We start from the raw sequence: 22,049 nt of genomic DNA on the forward strand, positions 1-22,049 counted from the left end.
CGCGAGATCATGACCTGAGCCGAAGTCGGAGGCTTAACCGACTGAGCCACCCAGGTGTCCCTGTGAAGAGTTTCTTAGGGTTTGTTTCCCTCCTTTCTCTACCCCCCCATATGTTCATCTGGTTGGTTTCTTAAATTCCACATATGACTGAATTGATATAGCCTTTGTCTTTCTGTGATTGACTTATTTCACTTAGCATAAGACCCTCCAGCTCCATCCATGTTATTGCAAATGGCAAGATTTCATTCTTTTTGATGGCTGAGTAATAATATTCCATTGTATATGTCTATACCGCATCTTCTTTATCCATTCATCTATCAAGGGACAGTTGGTCTCTTTCCATAGTTTGGCTGTTGTTTTTTTAATTTTTTAAAGTTTATTTACTTATTTTGGAGGAGAGACAGAGGAAGAGAGAGAAGCCAAAGCAGACTCTATGCTATAAGCTCAGAGCCCAACACAGGGCTCGAACCCACAAACCATGAGATCGTGACCTGACCCGAAATCAAGTCAGATGTTCAACCGATTGAGCCACCCAGGCGCCCCCTCCTCCTCCCTCCCCTGCTCTTTCTTCTGCTCGCACATCGAGGCCAGTGCTCCAGACCTCCGCACCGGGAACTCCCCAAGCTAAGACTCTCTTTCCTTTCCGCACATGCTGGTCCTGGAAGCCCCCCCCACTTTGATCTCTGTCCCTCCGCCTGTGTCCCTGTGGGGAGGGCGTAGGAGGGATATGCGACATGGCACAAAGGGATAGAAAAGAGAACTTTTCAAATGACAGTTCTCAAAGTTGCTTTATTGCACCCAGATCCCACAGGGAAATTGCAGGTTGCTCCGTAATTTACACAGACCGACATGCGTGATTTGAGGGGAGGGGTCTGCAGGGCTCCGTGTCCTTCACATCTCTATTCTAGGCGGCTCCCCCTGGGGTCCTCTGGCTCACCCACTCACTTCCGCTCAGGGACGACGGTCGCCCCCATCTTACTCAGAGACCTAACAGGTGCCCGGGGGAGCGTGCGATCTGGACACGGAGTTCCGCGGTGCCGCGGCAGGTGTGAGCTCCGGGGAAGGCTGCCTTGTCCGTGTACCGTCGCTCCAAGCTCCCTACTCTTCGTGGCTTTCCTTCCCTTTCTTCTTTTTTAGAAGTTTCTTGGAGTTTTTGAGCTTATTGTAGAACTTGGTTGGGTAAAGCTGGGACTCACAACCTAGAATACATCCCGTAAAGAGAGGGGTTAATATGAAAAGCTCGAACCTTTGGCAGTCCTCGTGCACAGGGGACGTGCGACAGCCAGACGCCATCCCCCACACGTGCACTTAAGGAAGGATGTTTGGTTCCTTAGAATGCCCCCCAAGTTCCCACCCCATGCTTCTAGCATCTTCACTGTGTCTGAATTTAGGCGTGTGAGCTGGCAGAATCCAAGGGGCGATCTGGCGAAGGTGATTCTGACTCGGGGACCTTGGTTTCTCACGTGACGCCCAGTAGCCCTTACACTGGGGGGACATAAGCGTTTTCTAGTAAATGCAGGCGAGACATCTCCATGTGGCCGTCATCTTGTGTTTGTAACTGACCTTTGTCAAGCCATTCTTCATTGGCGGGTTGGTCATATGAACCCGTCGGGGCGGGATCAGGTAGAGTTATGAGGCCTCGGGCCGGCAGCACAGCGGGCGGACTGGAGACCGCCGCTGAGAGGGCCGGCAGGTGGGGCATCGCCAGGTGCCAGTTCTGTTCCCTCGACAGCGAGGGGAGGCCGCTGCCCAGGTCCCTGGCGGGGGCAGGGGCGAGGCCGCCTTACTACCTCCCGGGAGCTGCAGGGATGATCCTAAACAGCAGGTCTCAGAAGAGCATCTAAGACGTCTGAGCTCCCTCCTGAGGGCACATTGGAATGACACCCGTCCTCTTGGGAAGAACACGGGCGATGTGGCCTGTGGGAAACGAGATGATCTGCACGTGCCTGTTGCAAGGGCCACGTAGAAGTTTATTTGGGAAAACGGGAATACGGCGAAACTAGAACCAGAAGTTAGATCAGTGGGCCCGTGCCCCCTCTGGCTGGCCTGCTGGGACTCGGACCTGCTAAGGAGGATGCCACCCTTTGGGGAAGGGAAGTGATGCTGTTAATATCATATGTAGTATAATACGAGGAAGTTATCCTTATAACTGGTGTCACCTTTCCTCTGTTAGTATTGTTAGAGGGGCAAACCAGTGCAAGAGAAAACAATCACTAACAGGAAGGAGGGGCGCCTGGGGGGCTCAGTCAGTTGGGCCTCCGACTTCGGCTCAGGTCATGGTCTCATGTTTGTGGGTTCGAGCCCTGTGTCAGGCTCTGTGCTGACAGCTCAGAGCCTGGAGCCTGCCTTGGATTCTGTGTCTCCTTCTCTCTCTGCCCCTCCCCGCTCATGCTCTGTCTCTCTCTGTCTCAAAAATAAATAAAACATTAAAATAAATAAATAAATAAATAAATAAAAACGAGGAAGGAAAGACAGGGAAAAAATCACAACAGAGCCTTTGTTGGTGGGGCAGGGGAACATGTATGAAGATTTCAAAGTTTTGAAAAATACATATAAAGTTGGAGGAATACCGGGCCACCCAGTGGCTCCATCAGTTCAGTGTCCAACTCTGGACTTCAGCTCAGGTCATGATCTCACGGTTCATGGGTTCAAGCCTCGACTTGGGCTCTGCACTGACAGCGTGGAGCCTGCTTGAGATTCTTTCTCTCTCTCTCTCTCTCTCTCTCTCTCTGCCCCTTCCCTGCTCATGCTCTCTCTCTCTTTCTTTCAAAATAAATATATAAATAAACTTAAAAATAAAGTTGGGGTAATACTGAGAAGGCAATATTGATTGGAGACCAGTTCTACTAGAGGGATAGAAAGGTTTCAGGATTCATTAGGAGACATTGATTATAAAGACCATGAATTCAGGGAATGTGGATAGATCGGCACAACTTTAAACAGACAAAACAAAGATGGGAAAACTGCAGAAGGTTTGCATTCTTGCAACCACAGAAGTGAGGTGACCCAGTGGGTGAGAGGGTCCCGGGACGGCTGGACTGATGAAGCCTTCTTCCGGCACCCCGGTGTCTGGGGCATGATCCCTGAGAACATGTAGTAAACAGGGGTGTCTGGGGGGCTCAGTAGGTTGAGCATCCGACTTCGGCCCAGATCACGATCTCACAGTTCGTGGGTTCAAGCCCTGCGTCGGGCTCTGTGCTGACAGCTCGGAGCCGGGAGACTGCTTCAGATTCTGTGTCTCCCTCTCTCTCTCTCTCTACCCCTCCCCTGCTCATACTTGGATGCGCACACTCTCTCTCTCTCTGTCAAAAATAAATAAAAACTTTAAAAAATTTTGTAAAAAGAAAATGCAGTAAATAATACATGCCCTAGTTAACCCCACCTTGGGGGAATGAGGGGGATTGGAGATGGGCTTGGGAACAGACCAAGATAAAGGTACAAGGGAAATAATTTGAGTTGCGTTTAATAAGGTTAACTTGAGCCTGCACTCTAACGGAAGTGTCTGGGTGTTGCTAAGCAGCTTGGGCCCTCCTCCTATGTCTGGCCAAGACCAAGTAGGTAATAAATCGTGTGCCTGTCCATCGTCATGGTTTTCTCTGTTTTTGCCGCTGGCATCCCTGTCCGGACCGGGGAGATGAGTCATCTCTGCCCATGCGTGGCCTGCCTAGACTGGCCCATCTGAGCCTCCTACTCCTGGATAGCTCTCCGTCCGTCCCCTACTGTTGCCAGAAGAGATGTGTCAACCCAAAGAAGGAAGAGAACGCGACCCAAAAAACTGCAGGGGATAAACAACAGTTGATCTTACACTCGTTAGGGAGATTCAGGAAGTTGGTTTCCACCACTCTGTTGTTCAGCGGCTGGGTCACGCGGTAGATGTTGTGAAGGGTGTTGTTCTTGTGATCCAGTACGGAATTCTCTAGCTTCCAACACTGTAGGCCACAGGAAGTGAATTATGGAGGGGAAGAAGTACTGGGTAGTTTAAAGGAGTATAATTAGCAACTGAACCAGAGCTCGGATTTATGTATACAACGCCGATAACGCAGGTGTGCGAAGACCTCAAATCCTGCTACGTGGCAGGAAAAGCATTCATGCTTCCAACCATCCGTTCTTTCTTCCAACAACCTCTTTTCATTGTTTTCTAGGACTATTTGGTCACCAGTAGAAAGGAGGGAAAGACATAAACAGATTTGTGTGTGGGAGTGTCCTTGAAGAAGGGTCTTCCCACCTTTTCCTGGATTTGGGGGAAATGCAAAGCTTAAGAAAAAGAAATGTCTGTTTCTGAGAAAGAGCATCACCGCAGGAGGAAACGCCAGCTTTGCCTCTGCAAACCTCAGGAACATCCGTCCTTTAATCAACCCAACAAATATTTATCGTGCACCCGTGCTACGCTGGGGACAGAGACGGTGGACACGGCCCTTCTCCCCAAAGGGCTGCAGGGGTGCGCGCACGGAAAGGAGCCAGCGGTGACGCTGTTCTTGCATAAAGCCATGTATGAAGTTGGACTGTTGGCCCCACGGAGACGGGGGTTTGTCCATCGAAGGTCTAGGACAGGACCCAGCAGGAGCAGGGCTCAGTAAACAGCTGCCTTCTCCACGTAGCTCTCTTCCGCTCACTGGGGTCCAGTCCCCGTCCTTTTGCTGCATCAGCTGGGGCTCCCGGGCTCCCTGACCCTCCACTTGTCCAGCTCTGCCACAGCCCTAGTAAGAGCGGCCGCCACGGGACAGGCGAGGACAGCAGCCCTGCGTGGAGAGCACCGTGGGAGCCCCCGGGGTGGCACTGGCGAGATGCAGGGGAGCAGTCCTGTTAGCCAGGCGGTAGAAAGGGGAGACTTTGCTGAACCGAAGCCCGTGTTACCTGAGCCCTGGAGAACTTGATGGGATTTGCCAGCACAAACCAGGAGACGTTCTCGGTGCAGGGAGGGGTGGTGAGTGAGCCCCCATAGCTGTAGTAGTCGTGCAGGTTCTCGGGGAGCATGCCCCGAATGTCAAGGCCACTCAGAACTGTGCTCTGTCCTAGCGGAGGGGCCAAAAAATAAAGGAACGTTAGGGTCACTGGTGCCTCTCGGGAGGACAGCGCAGGCTCAGGCCTCTTTGTGTTTGAACCTCCTGATTCAGCAGCAGAACCTAGACGCTGATCGTTGGAAACATGCGCCCAGTTGGCTGCTTTCTAGAAGGGACGAGCAAAGACTCTGGGGAGCAACTCACTCCGGACCTTCTCCCGGAGGAGTGTCGCTGCAGGGCGCCGAGTCCCCCAAGGGCTTCTCCCTCATCTGTGCAAAGGGGATGTCCCGTAGGGGTGCTGTGAGGGCCAAGGGCGCCATCGGACTCGCACACAGGAAAGTACCGTGGGAGAAACTGTTGTCACCGCCGCTGAGCAGAGGCTTTGCTTTATCCTAAACGGAAGAAACTAATCACGGCTGCTAGGGGCTGCTGAGGAAGAACTCTCGAGTAGAGAACAAGAGTTCTTGGTTTGGGCTCACTTCGAAACGGGTGGATAGAGGGGCGCCTGGGGAGCTCAGTCTGCTAAGCTTCCGACTTCGGCTCAGGTCATGATCTCACGGTTCATGGGTTCCAGCCCCACATCAGTCTCTGTGCTGACAGCTGGGAGCCCGGAGCCTGCTTTGGATTCTGTCTCCCTCTCTCTCTCTGCCCCTCCCCACCCCTCTCTCTCAAAACTAATACACATTAAAAAAAGAACAAAGAAGGTGAGTGAGTGTGTGACGGCTCAGTGAAGTGGGAAGCAAGCAGCTGGCCTCTCCCAGGGAGAAGCTGGAGCCAGTGGGGGGTGGGGTGGGGGGGGGGAGAAAATGGGAATTAGGCATTCTAGAGAGGGCGAAGTAAATGCACAGGGTAGTATCTCAGGATTTCTGGGCAAGGTTAGCCCGTGTTCATCTTTGCAGCTATGAATAAAAGTAACAGCAGTCAGATGTCTGTGTGTCTGTCCAGCCACATTCAGCCATCTGGCTCCGGGCTCTGAGTAGGTGGGCGTTGCCTGGAGCTTTGCTGGGTGAGCCCCTGGAGGGACGGAGGGCCCGGGGGGCGGGGCCTGTCGGCACCGTGGCCACAGTGGAACCCCGGTGGAGCAGAGAGAGATCAAAGGCACGAGCTGTGACAGGACAGGACAGAACAGGAGACCCGTGGGTTGGGGGTCAGGAGTTCAGAAACGAAGTCAGGGAGCTGGAGTCTGGGAGATGGGGCCTAAGTCAGAAGCATAAAACCAAGGGATCCAAGCAGATGTGGCCGTAGCTCGGGTCACAGGGTGTAGGCGTAGGCGGCCCCTCGGAGGCAGAGGAAAGGGGACCAGACTGTGTGTCTGTGTGTCCAGGCGTGACAGGGACAGGCTTCACTCTCAAGACACGTCTCAGCCCGAAGCTAAGAGAGGCCTCTCTCTCTCTAGTGCCCAGGCCCGTCACTACCACCTGGAGCCAGAGCCGCCGAGGTGATGCCCGCGGTTAGCGGCCCCTCGGCCAGCCGGAGCCTCCAGTGGTGGGAATCACCAGTGGAGCCTCTGACCGAGGCTTCGCGGAGGTGTCCCCAGCCTGGGCCAGCAGCAGGCCTTGCTGGAACCAGACACCTTGCCCGGGGAGGGGGCGCTGTCCCGGCGGGACCCGCACGCCACCCTCTCTGCACCGTCACCCTGTCCCCACCTCGTGCTCTTGCAGCTGCCGTCTGTCGGCTTTCCTCACCTGGGTGCTTGATGCTGTCCAACTGGGAAATGAAGCTGCTGTAGTAGATGTTTTCACCGAAATCCTCGACCTGCGGGAGAAATGCGGAGCCGTCAACCCAGCGGAGAAGGGACCTCCGTCTGGTACGGTCCCCACCCACCCAGCAGGGGGCGTCCCTGCGGGTTGGGCGGAGCCTCGAGGGCAGGGGCCAGGCAGCCCATCTTGTCCCCACTTGCGTTGGGACAGGTCATCTGGCTGTTCTTCAGCACCAGCCGCCCAGGCTCGCTAGTGTCTTCCAGGGAGACAGAACTGAGGCATTCTGGCAACTTCCTGAGAAAGAGCTTCTTGGTGGTGACAGGTGAGGCCCTCGGGGAACGGGGGTGACAATGGCCCAGGGACTCTGTGCGGGCAGGGCCACCTCAGGAGGATTCACTGTGATGAACAGGGCTTGGTCTCAAGTGCTCCTTTCGTCATCTTCAGGACCTGTGACAGAGCGGAGGACAGTCATCTGTCCACCGCAAAGCTGCTCCGATTCTGTCCACTGCCAGGTCACTACCTTTTTATATGTGTTGACTTTTCAGAAGCCAGGAAAATTGCTGGGGCACCTGGGTGGCTCAGTCAGTTAAGCATCCGACTCTTGGGCTCGGCTCAGGTCATTGATCGCACGGTTCGGGAGATCGAGCCCCCAGTCGGGCTCTGCGCTGACAGCTCGGAGCCTGCTTGGGATTCTTTCCCTCTCCCTCTCTCTCTCTGCCCCTCCCTCAAAAGAATAAATAAATAAATCTTAAAAATTATAAAAAGATTAAAAATTGCTTTCGCTGGAAAAGATGACTTTTCAATGGTTCTCTTCAATCAGAGTGGCGTTGATCGATTCTTCATGGTGTACAAATTCCAATGTCTTGGATTTATGACTGCTATGCGCCATTTGTTTCCTAGATGACTCATGGTTTTTTTGTTTCTCTGTTTCACCTTTTGTGTCAAACAAATACGTTCGGTGTGCCATTTAACCTTTTTAATTGCTGGTGGTTGCTTCAGTGATTACAGCGATTCCCCCTTCTCCGACGGGTATACATTCCAAGACCCCCCGTGGATGCCTGAAACCACACATAAGATCAAAGCCTACATATACTATGCTTTTTCCAACACGTACACACCTGTGATAAAGTTTGACGTGTAATTTAGATGCAGACAGCAGAAAGCCCGATGTGGGGCTTGAACTCCTGAATGTAAGATCATGACCTGAGCCAAAGTCAGATGGTTAACCAACTGAGCCACCCAGGTGCCCCTAGCAGACAGGACTTTAAAACAATTACCATAATTATGTTCAAAGAATTAAAGGAAAATATGATGACAATGACTCGACAAAAGGGAAATCTCAACAGAGAAACAGAAATCATAAAAACGCACCTGACGGAAAGTCTAGAGTTGAGAGTATAACAAAATGAAAACTTCACAACATGGTCTCGAAGCAGATATGAAGCAGCAGATGAAAGAGTCAGTGCATTTGGAGAGAGATCAAAGAAATTACTCAATCTGAGGAACAAAGCAAAAGATTGAAGAAAATTTAACCACGCCTTAGAGAGTCATGGGAACAAGATCACACAGCCCAACATACATGTGGGGGCATTGGAGAGGAGAGAGAAAGTGACAGAAAAATGTTAAAGAAACATGGCCCCACATTTCCCAAATTTGATGAAAAATTAATTTACCAAACCAGGAAACTGAACAAAGCCCATGTCTAATCAGAGTCAAATTTCAAATCAACAAGAGAAAAAGGATTTTTTATAGACAAGACACTGACAGTACCATTAATAGTTGACTTCTCATTAGAAACCAGTCATTAGGGGCACCCGGGTGGCTCAGTCGGTTAAGCCTCCATTTGTGGGTTCGAGCCCCGCGTCAGGCTCTGTGCATTAGCTGTGCTGACATCTCAGAGCCTGGAGCCTGCTTCCGGTTCTGTGTCTCCTTCTCTCTCTGTCCCTCCCCCTCTCATGCTCTGTCTCTCTCTGTATCAAAAATAAATAAAACATAAAAAAAATTAAAAAAAAAAAAGAAACCAGTCATTAGGGACATCTGGGTGGCTCAGTTGGTTAAGCGTCCAGTTCTTGATCTCAGCTCAGGTTTTGATCTCAGGATCATGGGTTCAAGCCCTGCATTGGGCTCCATGCTGGACATGAAGCCTACTTTTAAAAAAAGAAAAGGGGCGCCTGGGTGGCTCAGTTGGTTATGCATCTGACTCTTGATTTAGGCTCAGGTCATGATCTCACAGTTCACAAGTTTGAGCCCTGTATCGGGTTCTGTGCTGACAGTGTGGAGACTGCTTGGGATTATCTCTCTCTCTTCCCCTCCCCTACTCATACTGTTTCTGTCTCTCTCAAAATAAATAAACTTTTTTAAGAAATTAAAAATTTTAAATAAAAAACCCAATGACTGTTTAAAGCAATAATTATACTACTTATTGTTAGGTTTATGATATACATAGACATAGTGTCCACGACAAAAATAGGAGAAATGGTGGGAAAGAAATAGAGCTATCTTGGAGCAGAGCCTGCTTCGGATCCTCTGTCCCCCTCTCTCTCTGCCCCGCCCGCCCTCCCTCCCTCTCTCTCTCTCAAAAATAAACATTAATTTTTAAATTTTTTTATGTTTTATTTATTTTTTATACAGAGAGAGACAGAGCATGAGAGGGGGAGGGGCAGAGAGAGAAGGAGACACAGAACTGGAAGCAGGCTCCAGGCTCTGAGCTGTCAGCACAGAGTCTGATGCGGGGCTCGAACCCACGAACGTGAGATCTGACCTGAGCTGAAGTCAGACACTTAACCAAATGAGCCACACAGTGACCCCTAAACATTAATTTTTTAAGTAAATAAACCAAATCCTGGAAGGAGCCTCAATGTCCCCCAACTGATGAATGAATCAAGAAAATGTGGTTTGGGGCACCTGGGTGGCTGAGTTGGTTGAGCATCCAGGTTCGGCTCAGGTCATGACCTCACGGTTCGTGGGTTCGAGCCCCACGTCAGACTCCGTGCTGACAGCTAGCTCAGAGTCTGGAGCCTGTCTTCGGATTCTGTGTCTCCCTCTCTCTCTGACCCTCCCCTACTCTCACTGTCTCTCTGTCTCAAAAATAAATAAAACATTAAAAAAAAGGTGTGGTTTATATATACAATGGAGTACTACATGGCAATGAGAAAGAATGAAACCTGGCCATTCATGGCAACGTGGATGGACCTCGAGGGAGTCATGCTGAGTGAAATAAGTCAGGCGGAGAAGGACAGATACCATATGTTGTCACTCACAAGTCTAACAGGAGAAACTTAACAGAGGACCATGGGGAGGAGAAGGGGGGTGACGGGCATGGAGGAGGGCACTTGTGGGGATGAGCACTGGGGGTTTTATGGAAACCAACTTGACAATAAACTATAAAAAACAAACAAACATTTAAAAATAAATAACTAAAGCCCTGTCTGCTAACTTACTCTGGGTCCACTCAGAGTTATTCTCTGTTGACTGCACTTTTTTCCTCCTAAAAATAGATCATATTTTCCTATTTCTTTGCATGCCCAACATTTTTAATTGGACATTTTAGATAATATATGGCAGCAAGTATGAATCCTGGTTTTAAAAAACTGTCCTGAGAGTGCGTGTGTGTGTTTAGTAATTTGTGATATGTCTCTCCAGCCATGTGCAGAATCTGATGTCTCTGCTCAATTCTATTTTATTTTATTCTTTTTTATGCCCTTTAAGTAGGATTTGCACCCAACGTGGGGCTTGAACTCACAAGCCTGAGGTCAAGAGTTGTATGCTCTACCAACTGAGCCAGCCAGGCGTCACTTCTGCTTAGTTCTTAAATTTATTTCTAGCCTGGATTCCTTGGGGCCTCTAGGGACCCTCCGGCGTCAGCCTAGCTTTGTGGTCAGCCACTGGTGGTAGCAGAGGTTGTGTTCCAACCTCTCTGGCCCATGAGATTTGTACCCTCTGCTGATGGATCTGTGTGCAAGTTGAGAAACATGTTTTTTTTAATAGTTTATTATCAAATTGGTTTCCATATGACACCCAGTGCTTCTCTCCACAAGTGCCCCCCTCCATGACCATTACCCCCCTCCCTCCCCCTCCCCCTTCAGTCCATGGTTCGTTTTCAGTATTCAATAGTCTCCCATGATCTGTGTCCCTCCCTCTTCCCAGCTCTCTTTCCCCCTTCTTCTCCCCATGGTCCCCTGCCACGTCTCTCCTGTTAGACCTATGAATGCAAACATATGGTATCTATCCTTCTCTGCCTGACTTATTTCGCTTAGCAGGACACCCTCGAGGTCCATCCACTTTGCTACAAATGGCCATACTTCATTCTTCCTCAAGTGCTGATGCATAGAGGCCATGGACCCCAATGTTCATAGCGGCACTTTCTACAATAGCCGAATCATGGAAAGAGCCTAAATGTCCATCACCTGATGAGTGGATCAAGAAGATGTGGTGTAGCTACATGATGGAGTAAGTACTACATGGTGATGAGGAAAGATGATGAGAAGCACGTTGAAAGTTCAGTCAGTTATCAGCCTCAGCCTCCGCTTTTACTATCAGCCATCTCAGGAAGCTTCCACGGCCCTTCTGTGGCTCTCATTTCTAGGGTCCCCCGTTACATTTCTGATGGGTCTGTCACTTACCATCACCCCGAGCAGGACTACAACCTCAGACTATCAGAGCTGCAAATTTCCCTGTTTTCTGTCTTTTCTATCAAGCTTGCTACTTTTACCGACAATGCCTTGGGGCACGGGTTTCCACTCAGACTCCCCATCGGGTGAGTCCCGCATTCCCAGGCAGTGGTCTCCTGGCCAGCCTGCCCCAGGGAAACTGCCTTCCTGACCAAGCTGGACGGTGCGGACCCGCATGGCCCCACCGGTCGTCCTCAGAATTCTAGCCATTGTTCACAGATAAATGCCTCAATTTGTTGTTTTCCTTTAGCCCACTTCTAGAGCAGGATTAGGATCGGTTTTGACAATTTCATCCAACTTAATACTTGTTTGGGGGGAAATTGAATTCACTGATCACTTTTTGCCACCTAGCCACAAGTCCCGCCCTCCAGACTTTCTGAGAAAAGCAGAGGTATTGCCTTTATCCACCAGGTTGCTGGTTTCCCCTTCCCCTCAGACCAGCTTTTGTCTAGTCAACTGTGCTGTGATCCTAGGTCTTTTAAGGCAGTTGTCTGACTTGTCCAAGGTCCCCAAGATTGGTGACACAGAAGGAACGCAGAGACTGTGAGCAGGGGCTGGAAAAGTAGATGTTCATGGAGTTGGTGCTTCCAAGAGTGATGAGCTTAGAAACAGATGAGGAGGGGCTGGAAGGAAGATCCTTCGTCTACAGTTGATACTTTGAACACCAACCAATGATTTCGCACGTGTAGTTTCAACCTACCTTAATGAGGGCTGCCAGCACTGCTAAGCCATCCGGTGCGCTCTGGGCTACATTGTAGCTCTTGTATTTAGAATTGTAGTGGACGATATGAATCTGTGGGAGAAAGAAAGGCTAAGTCCAGGGCAGTCCACGTAGACTTCAAATGCTTCAGGTTTCCAGGGAGGAATGAAAAGAAAGAAACTCCACCCGAGGCCTCAGCCTGTCCCTCATAAACAACTCTGACTTCCCTCCATCTGGGTATGAGATCTACCAAGACCAGAAAGTTCTCCAAGAATGGAAAGAACATGAGTGGGATTCTCGGAAGATGGCAATTCAAGGGCATTCCCCTGACCCCACCTCCCTCCGGGTTCTCTTGCGAGGTGGCGTGGGTTGCCTTGCCCTGGAGGACATTGTAAACGTGTCATCATCCCAAGGACAGATCTACACAAGAGAGAGAATGCTGAAAATCCAGAAATTCAGCTGAAACTGGGGCACCTGGGTGGTTCAGTTGGTTGAGTATCTGACTCTCAATTTTGGTCATGATCCCAGGGTCACTGGATCGAGCCCTGTGTCCAGCTCAACCCTGAGTGTGGAGCCTACTTGGGATTCCTTCCTCTCTCTCTCTCTCTCTCTCTCTCCCCCTGCCCCTCTCCCCCACTTAAGGAAGGAAGGAAGGAAGGAAGGAAGGAAAGAAGGGAGAATAATTTAAGCTTAAACTGAAGAAGCCTTGCCCCATGCTATGGGCTGTAAAGCCCTACCCTGCTGTGGGTCCTGTGAGAGCGGGGACCATGCCTGAACCCCCAGCACATAGCAGGGATCATATGCTGTGAAGCAGGGATAGTTATAAATGAATGAAAAGTAAAGTCAACCTTACAGTGACTTGACCATGACACACAGTCTTCTTGGCTAAGGAAAGTGACCGTGGGGTCTGAGGAGAAGAGGACCGGCCGGGGTCCTCACAGTACCTCAGCCACAAATCTGATCCCGTCGATGGTGTGCTCGGAGCCGCTGATCTCCCAGGACTCGCCACCCCAGTGGAAGTGCATCTGCTTGGCTATGTACTCGGTGCCATCGGTGGCCGTCATGCGCATGGTGGGGGGCAGGCCGATCTGAACTGGGGAGAAGGCGAAGGTGTGAATGGAACAGAGGGGGACGCCTGGGTCAGGCAGTTCCCCCAGTCACCTGCCTACTCACGGGGCAAGCCAGTACTATGCTGGCTTAGGGCGCCATGAGCGGCGTCACCCACGGGGAGGAGGTGGCAGACTAAGGGCAGGATGGGCGCCCGGCCCTGGGTGAGCCTGGCTGGGCGGGCACCCCTCACAGGGGCACACGCCTTCCCATTCAGAGCCAGAGGTCAGAGGCGGGGCCAGCTTGTCAGCCTGGGGAAGGGGGAGACCCTGAAAAAATATGGCCGGTGGGTTTAGAAGCCAGATTTCCACTCTTCAGTTCTAGCCAATTTTAGAATTTTCCCACAGTGCAGGAATCAGAAGAGGAGGCCTCTTGAGACTCATTTGATGCCTTCCCCTATCCAGAATACTGTTGCGGGGAGGGCTGACGTGTTTAAAATCCTCATCCTGGGGGCACCTGGGTGGCCCAGTCAGTTGAGCGTGTGACTCCTGGTTTTGGCTCAGGTCAGGATCTCACAGTTCGTAAGTTCAAGCCCCACATGGGGCTCTTTTCTGAGTGCCGGTGTGGGGCCTGCCTGGGATTCTCTCTCCCCCTCCTCCACTCATGTTCTGTATATCTCTTTCAGAATAAATAATTAAACTTTGAAACGAAAAGAAAAGAAAACCCTCATTTTGTGTAGCCTTTTGGAAACATCCCTATAGGGCTTCAACACTTTTATTTATTTATGGACAAGGAAGCCGCCCCGGGGAGGTGGAAAGACTTGCTCAGAGTGACACAGTTCACCTGCAGGGGGGACGAGGCCAAGATCGGGGCGTGGCCGGGACGGAACATCCCCATTACAGGCTCCACTTGTCTTCGGGAGACAAGAGACCAAGTTCTGCAACAAGCCCGAAACCTACCAACTCTCGGCTTGGGATTTCACCCGATGTGGGTGTCCATGGATACGTTCACATGTGAGGTTCTTTGCCACAGGAAACAGACTGCTCTCCCGGCTCCCTCCTGCCTGCGCCCTACAGGCTTCCCAGAGGAGGCCACTCTAGCCACCCAGCTGCAGTGTCATTGCACTGACTCAGGGCTCAGAGCCGTCTCTATATTTTGGAATGAGCCAGGCAAAAGGGAGACCTGAAGAGTGACAGCAGAGAGTGACTAAGGAAAATATCTATGAGGATATAATTTAGGACTTGGCCAGGAACAGGCAGCATCTATTCTGTTAGCGAGGTCTATTTAAAGTCATCAAGGATGGTTATAAACAAAAGTAGGTTTTCTTAAAGAGCAAAGATTAGGTGGGGCACCTGGGTGGCTCAGTCGGTTAAGCGTCCGACTTCAGCTCAGGTCATGATCTCTCAGTTCGTGAGTTCGAGTCCTGCATCCAGCTCTGTGCTGACAGCTCAGAGCCTGGAACCTGCTTCGGATTCTATGTCTCCCTCTCACTCTGACCCTTCCCTGCTCCTGCTATGTCTCTTTCTTTCTCAAAAATAAATAAACATTAAAATAAAAAGAGTAAAGATTAGGTATTTGAGATTTGTCCAGTGTCCTCTGCTTCCCTTCCAAGTGGTCTAGAGCAGCAGGGAGCTGTGATTAAGTTCATATGCTGTGAAGCAGGAATCTGGCCCCAAAGATTTTTACGTGCCCTTTGGTAGAGCAGGTGTTTTGTCTTTAGTGCTTAAAATGTGGCCAGCCTCCAAATCAGTGCTCATGTGAAAAGAAAAAAATGGAAGAGCCTTTAAAAGAAGATGTACAGGGGCCCCAGGGGGGCTCAGTCGGTTAAGCACCTGACTTTGGCTCAGGTCATGATCTCATGGTTTGTGAGATTGGACACCAGGCCGATAGAGTGGAGCCTGCTTGGGATTCTCTCTTTCTGCTCCTTGCCCCATCATGCTTGCTCTCTCAAAAATAAATAAACTATAAAAAATATTTTATAAATAAGTAAATAAAATAAAAGAAGGTGTACAAAGTTATCTGCCAAGAGATTGGAAAGCAGACAACCAGCCTGGGCTTTCTAACTGGACAGTTAGCCCCGTGTGAGCGACGCCAAACTCCTGGCAGGTATGTTTCCCCAAAACACAATTCCCTGCAGATGGAGGGTTTTGCCCCTCAGGTTTTATCAACAGGATCACACAGGCTGGGTCAAAAAATGGCCGCAATTCAGAGCACACTGCTGTGCCTTTGAAAACGTGAGACCAAATACCTGTCCCCAAAAATCAACTCGCTGAGCTTTCCAGATTCTGAAAATTGATGTAACTTTTAGCAGAAGTTGCTCTCCTTTATAGGAAACAAATTCAACCAAGTTCTTATCGGGCCAGGAAAAGCACAGGATTTGAGTGTTTTCTGTGCTCAGGAAAGGACAGCAAAGGGTCGAGGCCATGAAGGTCAAGGTCAAAGGAACACTGAGGAACTGAGCCCAGTTGGAGGAGACTAAGGAGATAGGACAGCCATGTGCAATGTGGAATCCCAGATCAGGTCTCAGGCCAGAAAGACAACGTGGATGGGGACGTGGTGAAATTCACATGGGTCCGTCTAAGTGGTTAATCGCGTTGTTATCAGGGTAGTAAGATTCTAGGATGTTAATATTAGGGGAAGTGGGGGGACACTTGAGTAGCTCAGTTGGTTAAGTATCTCTCTTTTGTTTTTAATTTTTTTGATGTTTATTTACTTTTGAGAGAGAGACAGACAGAAAGTGAGCTGGGGAGGAGCAGAGAGAGAGGGAGACACAGAATCCGCAGCAGGCTCCAGGCTCCAAGCTGTCATCACAGAGCCCAATGTGGGACTCAAACTCACAGAGCCGTGAGATCATGACCTGAGCTGAAGTCAGACACTCAACCAAGTGAACTACCCAGGTGCCCCAGGTGTCTGACTCTTGATCTTGGCTCAGATCATGATCTCACGGCTCGTGGGTTTGAGCGCCAAATCAGGCTCTGAGCACAGTGTGGAGCCCGCTTGGGATTCTCTCTCTCCCTCTCTTTCTCTGCCCTTCCCCTGCTCACATGCACTCTCTCTCACTAAATAAACATTTCTTTTTTAACATAGGGGAAGTGGGAGGAGGGCATATGGGAACTCTGGACTATTTTTGCAACTTTCTAGTCTAAAACTGTTTCAAAATGAAAGGGGTTTTTGTTTTTGTTTTTTAAAGACAAAACAGCCTTGCTCCCACAGCCTTCAGAAGTCAGCAGTCCCCGAGACCCCTGCATTGCTCATGAGCATGCACTTGGGCTTCGTCCTTTCCCTCAGGTGCATCTGATTTATGCCAGGCTCCGCGCCTTGTACTGAGTAGAAGGAAGAGGGAGAGACCGTCCCTCCTTAGAAGGAGCTGAACCAATGGAGGGGCTGGTAGTACCTACAGGGAAAACAGCATTGCTTTTCCCATTGAACACTAGAGGCCCAGTGCCTCAGGCCTGTGAGCTTTTCTTGAGCCTCGGAATATATCTTTGGGGGGGCTAAAGAATATGTATAAATATAAAATTATATACATTAATATATATATATACAACATAAAATTATATTATATATATTATATATTAATATATTTAACATATCAAATGTTAATATATTATATGTAACATAAAATTATATATGTATATGTCTACATATTTAATATAGAAAATTTAATATCTTTTAATTTAATAAATTTTAATATATTTTAATATAGAAATATTTGTATATATTTCTATATATTTGATATAGAAATAAATCAATGAGTACTGGTCTACCAACTGTAGCTAGTCCACAACTAAAGAAAGTGAGAGTAAGCTTTAGAAACTTTTGTAGCAATTTAAGTTTGTCTACATAGCCAAGTGTGTCTTCAATCTCTTTTCACTGAAATACAATTTTACATAAAAATGTAAATATAGGGGCACCCAGCTGGCTCAGCTGGAAGAGCATGTGACTCTTGGTCTCAGGGTCATGTGTTCGAGTCCCATGTTGGGTGCAGAGCTAAAATAAATAAACTTTTAAAAATGTAAATACAAAGTAGAATTTGAAATTAAAAGCAAAGACCAATTATATTAGCACTCCCCCGAATTAAATTACTTAAAAATCTAACCAAGTATGTACAAGATCTACAGGAAAAACTACAAAATTCCAATGAAAGAAATCCAAGAATAAAGGGAGAGAGAGTCTATGTTTCTGGGTAGAAAGATTTGATATTGTCAAGGTGTCAGCTCTTCTTGATGTGATCTACCGATTCAGTGCAGATTTCCAGCAAGTTATTTTGTGGGTCTCAATCAACTGACTCTAAAGTTTGCAATGAAAGGCAGGAGATCCAGAATAGCCAACTCAATGTCAAAGAAGAACAACCCTAAAGGACAGGACTCCCTACTTCAAGACTTCCTATTAAGTGACAATAATCAATACAATGTAGTATTAGCACAAGAATAGACAAGTAGATCAAGGGAACAGAATAGAGAAGCCGAAAATAGACCCACATGAATAGACTCAACTGACCCATAGCAAAGGAACCAAGACGATACAGTGCAGTCTCTTCAATAAACGGTGCCGGAAATACTAGACATTTACATGCAAAGAAATGAAAGTAGATACAAATCTTACACCCGTCACCAGAATTAACTCAAAATGGACCACAGATCTAAGCTGTAAAATGGAAAACTATAAAATGCCTAGAAGATAACACAGGAGAAAACCTAGATGACCATGGGGGTGGTGATGTCTTTTTAGACACAACACCAAAGACAGGATCCATGAGATAAATAATTGAAAGCTGGACTCCTTTAAAATTTAAAACTTCTGTGAAAGACACTGTCAGGAGACTTAGAACATAAGCCTCAGACTAGGAGAAATTTGCAAAAGACACATGTGATAAAGGACTCCTACCCCAAATACACAAAGAACTCTTAACGCTCAACAGTAAGGAAACAACTGGTTGCCTGGGTGCCTCAGTCAGTTGAGTGTCTGACTGTTGGTTTCAGCTTCTGTCCTGATCTCAGGGTCATGAGATCGAGCCCTGTATTGCTGGGTATGGAGTCTGCTTAAGATTCTCTAAAAAAAAAAAAAAAAAATGGAAAAGAAAAGAAAATTTAAGTTAAATTTAAAAAAAACTGATAAAAAACGGGCCAGAGACCTTAAAAGACACATCACCAAACATATATAGATGGCAAATAAGCCTGAGAAAATAAACTCCAGATTGTATGTCTTCAAGGAAACACAAGCAAACAATGATGGGGTGCCGCTGCACACCTGTCAGAACCGCCAAAATCCAGAACACCGACCCCAGTGCTGGTAGGATGTGGAGCAGCAGACACTCATTGCTCACTCAGTGCAACACGATGCCCCCACTTGGGACAACTACTTTGAAGTTTCTGACAAAACTAAACCCATTCCTACCATACAGTCCAGCGCTCATGCTCCTTGGTATTTACCCAGTGGAGCTGAAAAGTTACGTCCGTGCATCTGCACATAGATGTTTATAACAGCTTAGTTCACATTTGCTGAAATTTGAAAGCAGCCAAGATGTCCGTCCAGACAATGGGACATTATTCGATGCTAAAACACAATGAGCCGTCTATCTAGTCATGACAAGACATGGAGGAACCTTAAAGGCATTACCAAGTATAAGAAGTCAATCCGAAAAGGCTACGCACTGTAGGATTCCAACTCTATGCCATTCTGGAAAAATCAAAACTGTGGAGACAGTAGAAGGATCAGTGGCTGTCGAGGGCAGCGGCGGGGGAGATGAGCGCAGGCAGAGCAGAAAGGATAGTTCGGGCCGTGAGGATCCTGCCTGACGCCGTCCTGGTGAACACACGTCCTTCTACATCCGCTCACACCCACAGGACGTGTGATGCCGAGAGTGACCCCTAAGACAGGTTATGGACTTCTGGTCATTATGATGTGTCAAGGTCAGTTTATCCTTGGTATTGGTAAAAACAAAAAAAAAGTACCATCTGGCAAGTGATAGTGGTAATGGAGGAGACAGTGTATGTAGGGACTGGGGGCATATGAGAAATCCATGTACTTTCCACTTAACTTTGCTATGAACTTAAAGCTGCCCAAAAGAAAACAGTCTATAAAAAATATGTATACATATATGTTATTTATATCATTATTTGTATTAGAAACATATCTAGATATAAATTATTTATAAATATACTTCTATATAAATGTAGAAGATAAGCCTCAGGCTGGGAGATTCATATTATAATATAAGTAATATTTATACTTTTATAATATAAATTAAATAATCTTATTAAATAAATTAATTATTAAGTATATTAAAAACATAAAAATTGGGCACCTGGGTGGCTCAGTTGGTTAAGCATCTGGCTTCGGCTCAGGTCATGATCTCACATTTGTGGGTTTGAGCCCTGCGTCGGGCTCTGTGCTGACAGCTCAGAGCCCAGAGCCTGTGTTCGGATTCTCTATCTCCCTCTCTCTCTGACCCTCCCCTGCTCCTGCTGTCTCTCTCTCTCTCAAAAATAAATTTAATTTTTTTTACATTTTAAATAAAAATTAAATGTGTTTATATATAAATATCAAATATATATTGTATAAAATATATAAAATAAAAATAATATGATATATTGAATAATATAAATTAAACAATTTATATTATATAATATATATTTACTTATATTAAGATGCTATATTTACATCTTAGGCTCCAAGATATAAAAAGAACCCTACAAAATCAATAAATTTTTTATAATGTTTATTTTTGAGAGAGAGAGAGCATGAGTAAGGGTGGGGGGAGCCGAGAGAGAGGGACACACAGAACCCAAAGCAGGCTCCAGGCTCCGAGCTGTCAGCACAGAGCCCGACGCAGGGCTGGAACCCACAAACTGTGAGATCATGACCTGAGCCGAAGTTGGACCCTTTAACCAACTGAGCCACCCAGGAGCCCTCAAATTAGTAAATGTTTAATTATATCATACTAACTTTATTGTTAAACTTACTCATCAAAACGTTATTAAATTTGAAAATTTGTCGATTAGGATTTTTTTTCCTTCCGCAGAATTCTCTAAGCTTAGAGCTTGCTGAAAATGTATAAGCAATTGTAACGAGTTCTAAAAATCTTTCAAAATACATTAAAAAATATACAAGTGAGCTCTGTGTTCTGATTATGTTTGACATAATGTCAGGAGACTGGGGACCGTACAGGCTTCTGGCCGCGCCCAGGCCGCTCCTGACCGGGAGGATGGGGAGCACAGAGAGGACGAGGGGGGGGGGCTGCTCTCCTGGTGGGTCAGCCCCGCTTCCCCCCTGCCTTCGGCTGCCACCTTTGTTCCCTCTTGATCAAGGGCAAAGAGAGCAGCCGAGGCACCAACCTGCCGACCCGCTGGCAGCTTCAGAGAGTAACTTCTGGAAGCAGGAGCTTGACAGTAAGATAAAATGAGGCTTCATGAATTATTTGCGGAGTTGGGAGATCCAGGCCACGTGGACCGAGGCCTCTTACAGAGCTGCATTCTCCTGTGTTCACCAGCCCCATCAAGGGCAACTGGTTTTATCTTCTCGACTGTGCAGACAGCAGAGCTAAGGCCCGGGACCCCCAGGCCCCTAAGCGGGTGGGCAGTGAACTGGCCCAGCCCCGGTGGATGACAGAGGGGAGGAGTCCCAGGAGGATGTGGGAGGAGTCAGGCTTCCCGGGTCTGGGTCAGGCTCAGCCACAACCACTACGTCACCTGAAGCCCTTCCCCCTCGACCGTAAACGATGCCCCCTGCGGTGGGGGGTGGGGGTAGCATGAGGCTCGGAGGAGATGGGCCCCTTGGAAAATCAGAAAGTGCGTTCAGTATAAACAGAAAGCACGGATTTTACAGCTGTCCTGTCCAGGCTTCTGAAGCGGGGTCCCCAAGACCCAGGTCAGCCTCTTCCTGTCTGACCTCCACCCCCTTCTTAGAAGGGAACAGAATGCAAAACCTTCTTCTTTTTATTAAAGCAATTTTTAACGTGTATTCATTTTTGAGAGACAAAGAGAGACAGAGCATGAGCAGGGGAGGGGCAGAGAGAGAGAAGGAGACACAGAATCCGAAGCAGGCTCCAGGCTCCGAGCTGTCAGCACAGAGCCTGACCAGGGGCTTGAACCCACGAACTGTGAGATCGTGATCTGAGCCCAAGTTGGGCGCTCAACGGACCAAGCCGCCCAGGCGCACCAAGCTTCTTCTTTCTAAACCTCTGAGAAATCCTGGCCTCATTGTCAGACATTCAATACAGAAAATCTGGAAAACCAGACCAGGGCGCAGATCCCCAGAACATGCCGGCGGGGCAGTGGCTTCAACAGCACCGCCTCCGTCAGCCGGAGCTCCCTGCCGGGGCGCGCCTGGGGAGGGGCTAACGCAGAAGGAAGGAGCCAGCCCTGCGTTGCACCCTGGGGAGAGCCGCCCCCCCACCGCACCCCACCCCCCACCTGTGGCCCCACTCCCCGCCCACCCTGGCATCTGGCACCTGCTCCCACTGCCGAGCGCCCGTGGACCGCAGCCAGCCCCCTGCCCCTTACCTGTGTGGCCGTTGTTGGTCATGGGGAACTCGCCCACCAGGGACTGGTAGCCTATCAGATTCAGAGCCTTCAGGGAGGGGTTGTACTGAACCTTCCTCCTCTGCAGGTTGATGGGTGACTGTCTCTTTCCCCCGCAGCTGGGGTACTCCTTCCACCACTGGGCTTGGTCCAGGGCCCCCTCTGTGACAGGAAAGAGCCAAAGGGGTCACAGCTTTTTGAGGGGCTCAGTTCACAGCAGGGCCTGCCCAGCAAGAGGCCAGGATCAAGGCCAGAGGTCTGCCTTCCAGAAAACAGAGCCCGGCCTCCAGGAGGGAAGAGGGTATTGTCAAATTGTCAAAGTCATCTTGGGGGAAGTTGGTGTCTAGGGGGGCTTTGAACTCCTCCCGTTTCAGTCACTGACCCCGAGAAGAGAGTCAGTGTTTGGAAAA

At 48.7% G+C, this 22,049-nt stretch overlaps 1 protein-coding gene across 1 annotated transcript in view; it reads right to left on the reverse strand.

Moving 5' to 3' along the window:
* Positions 1–769: 769 nt before the first annotated feature.
* CA6 (carbonic anhydrase 6) overlaps positions 770–22,049 on the reverse strand; it is a 22,920-nt gene continuing 1,640 nt past the window's right edge. Inside the window, exons 2-8 of the mRNA XM_029949141.1 lie at positions 21,622–21,801; positions 13,015–13,163; positions 12,071–12,163; positions 6,686–6,755; positions 4,855–5,012; positions 3,806–3,929; positions 770–1,199 (exon numbers count right to left, since the gene is read on the reverse strand). Coding sequence (XP_029805001.1) covers positions 1,099–1,199; positions 3,806–3,929; positions 4,855–5,012; positions 6,686–6,755; positions 12,071–12,163; positions 13,015–13,163; positions 21,622–21,801 — 875 coding nt within the window. The 3' untranslated portion in view covers positions 770–1,098. The remainder of the gene's footprint in view (positions 1,200–3,805; positions 3,930–4,854; positions 5,013–6,685; positions 6,756–12,070; positions 12,164–13,014; positions 13,164–21,621; positions 21,802–22,049) is intronic.

Source organism: Suricata suricatta, chromosome 8 (genome assembly GCF_006229205.1).
Source record: "Suricata suricatta isolate VVHF042 chromosome 8, meerkat_22Aug2017_6uvM2_HiC, whole genome shotgun sequence".
Classification (NCBI taxonomy): Eukaryota; Metazoa; Chordata; class Mammalia; order Carnivora; family Herpestidae; genus Suricata; species Suricata suricatta.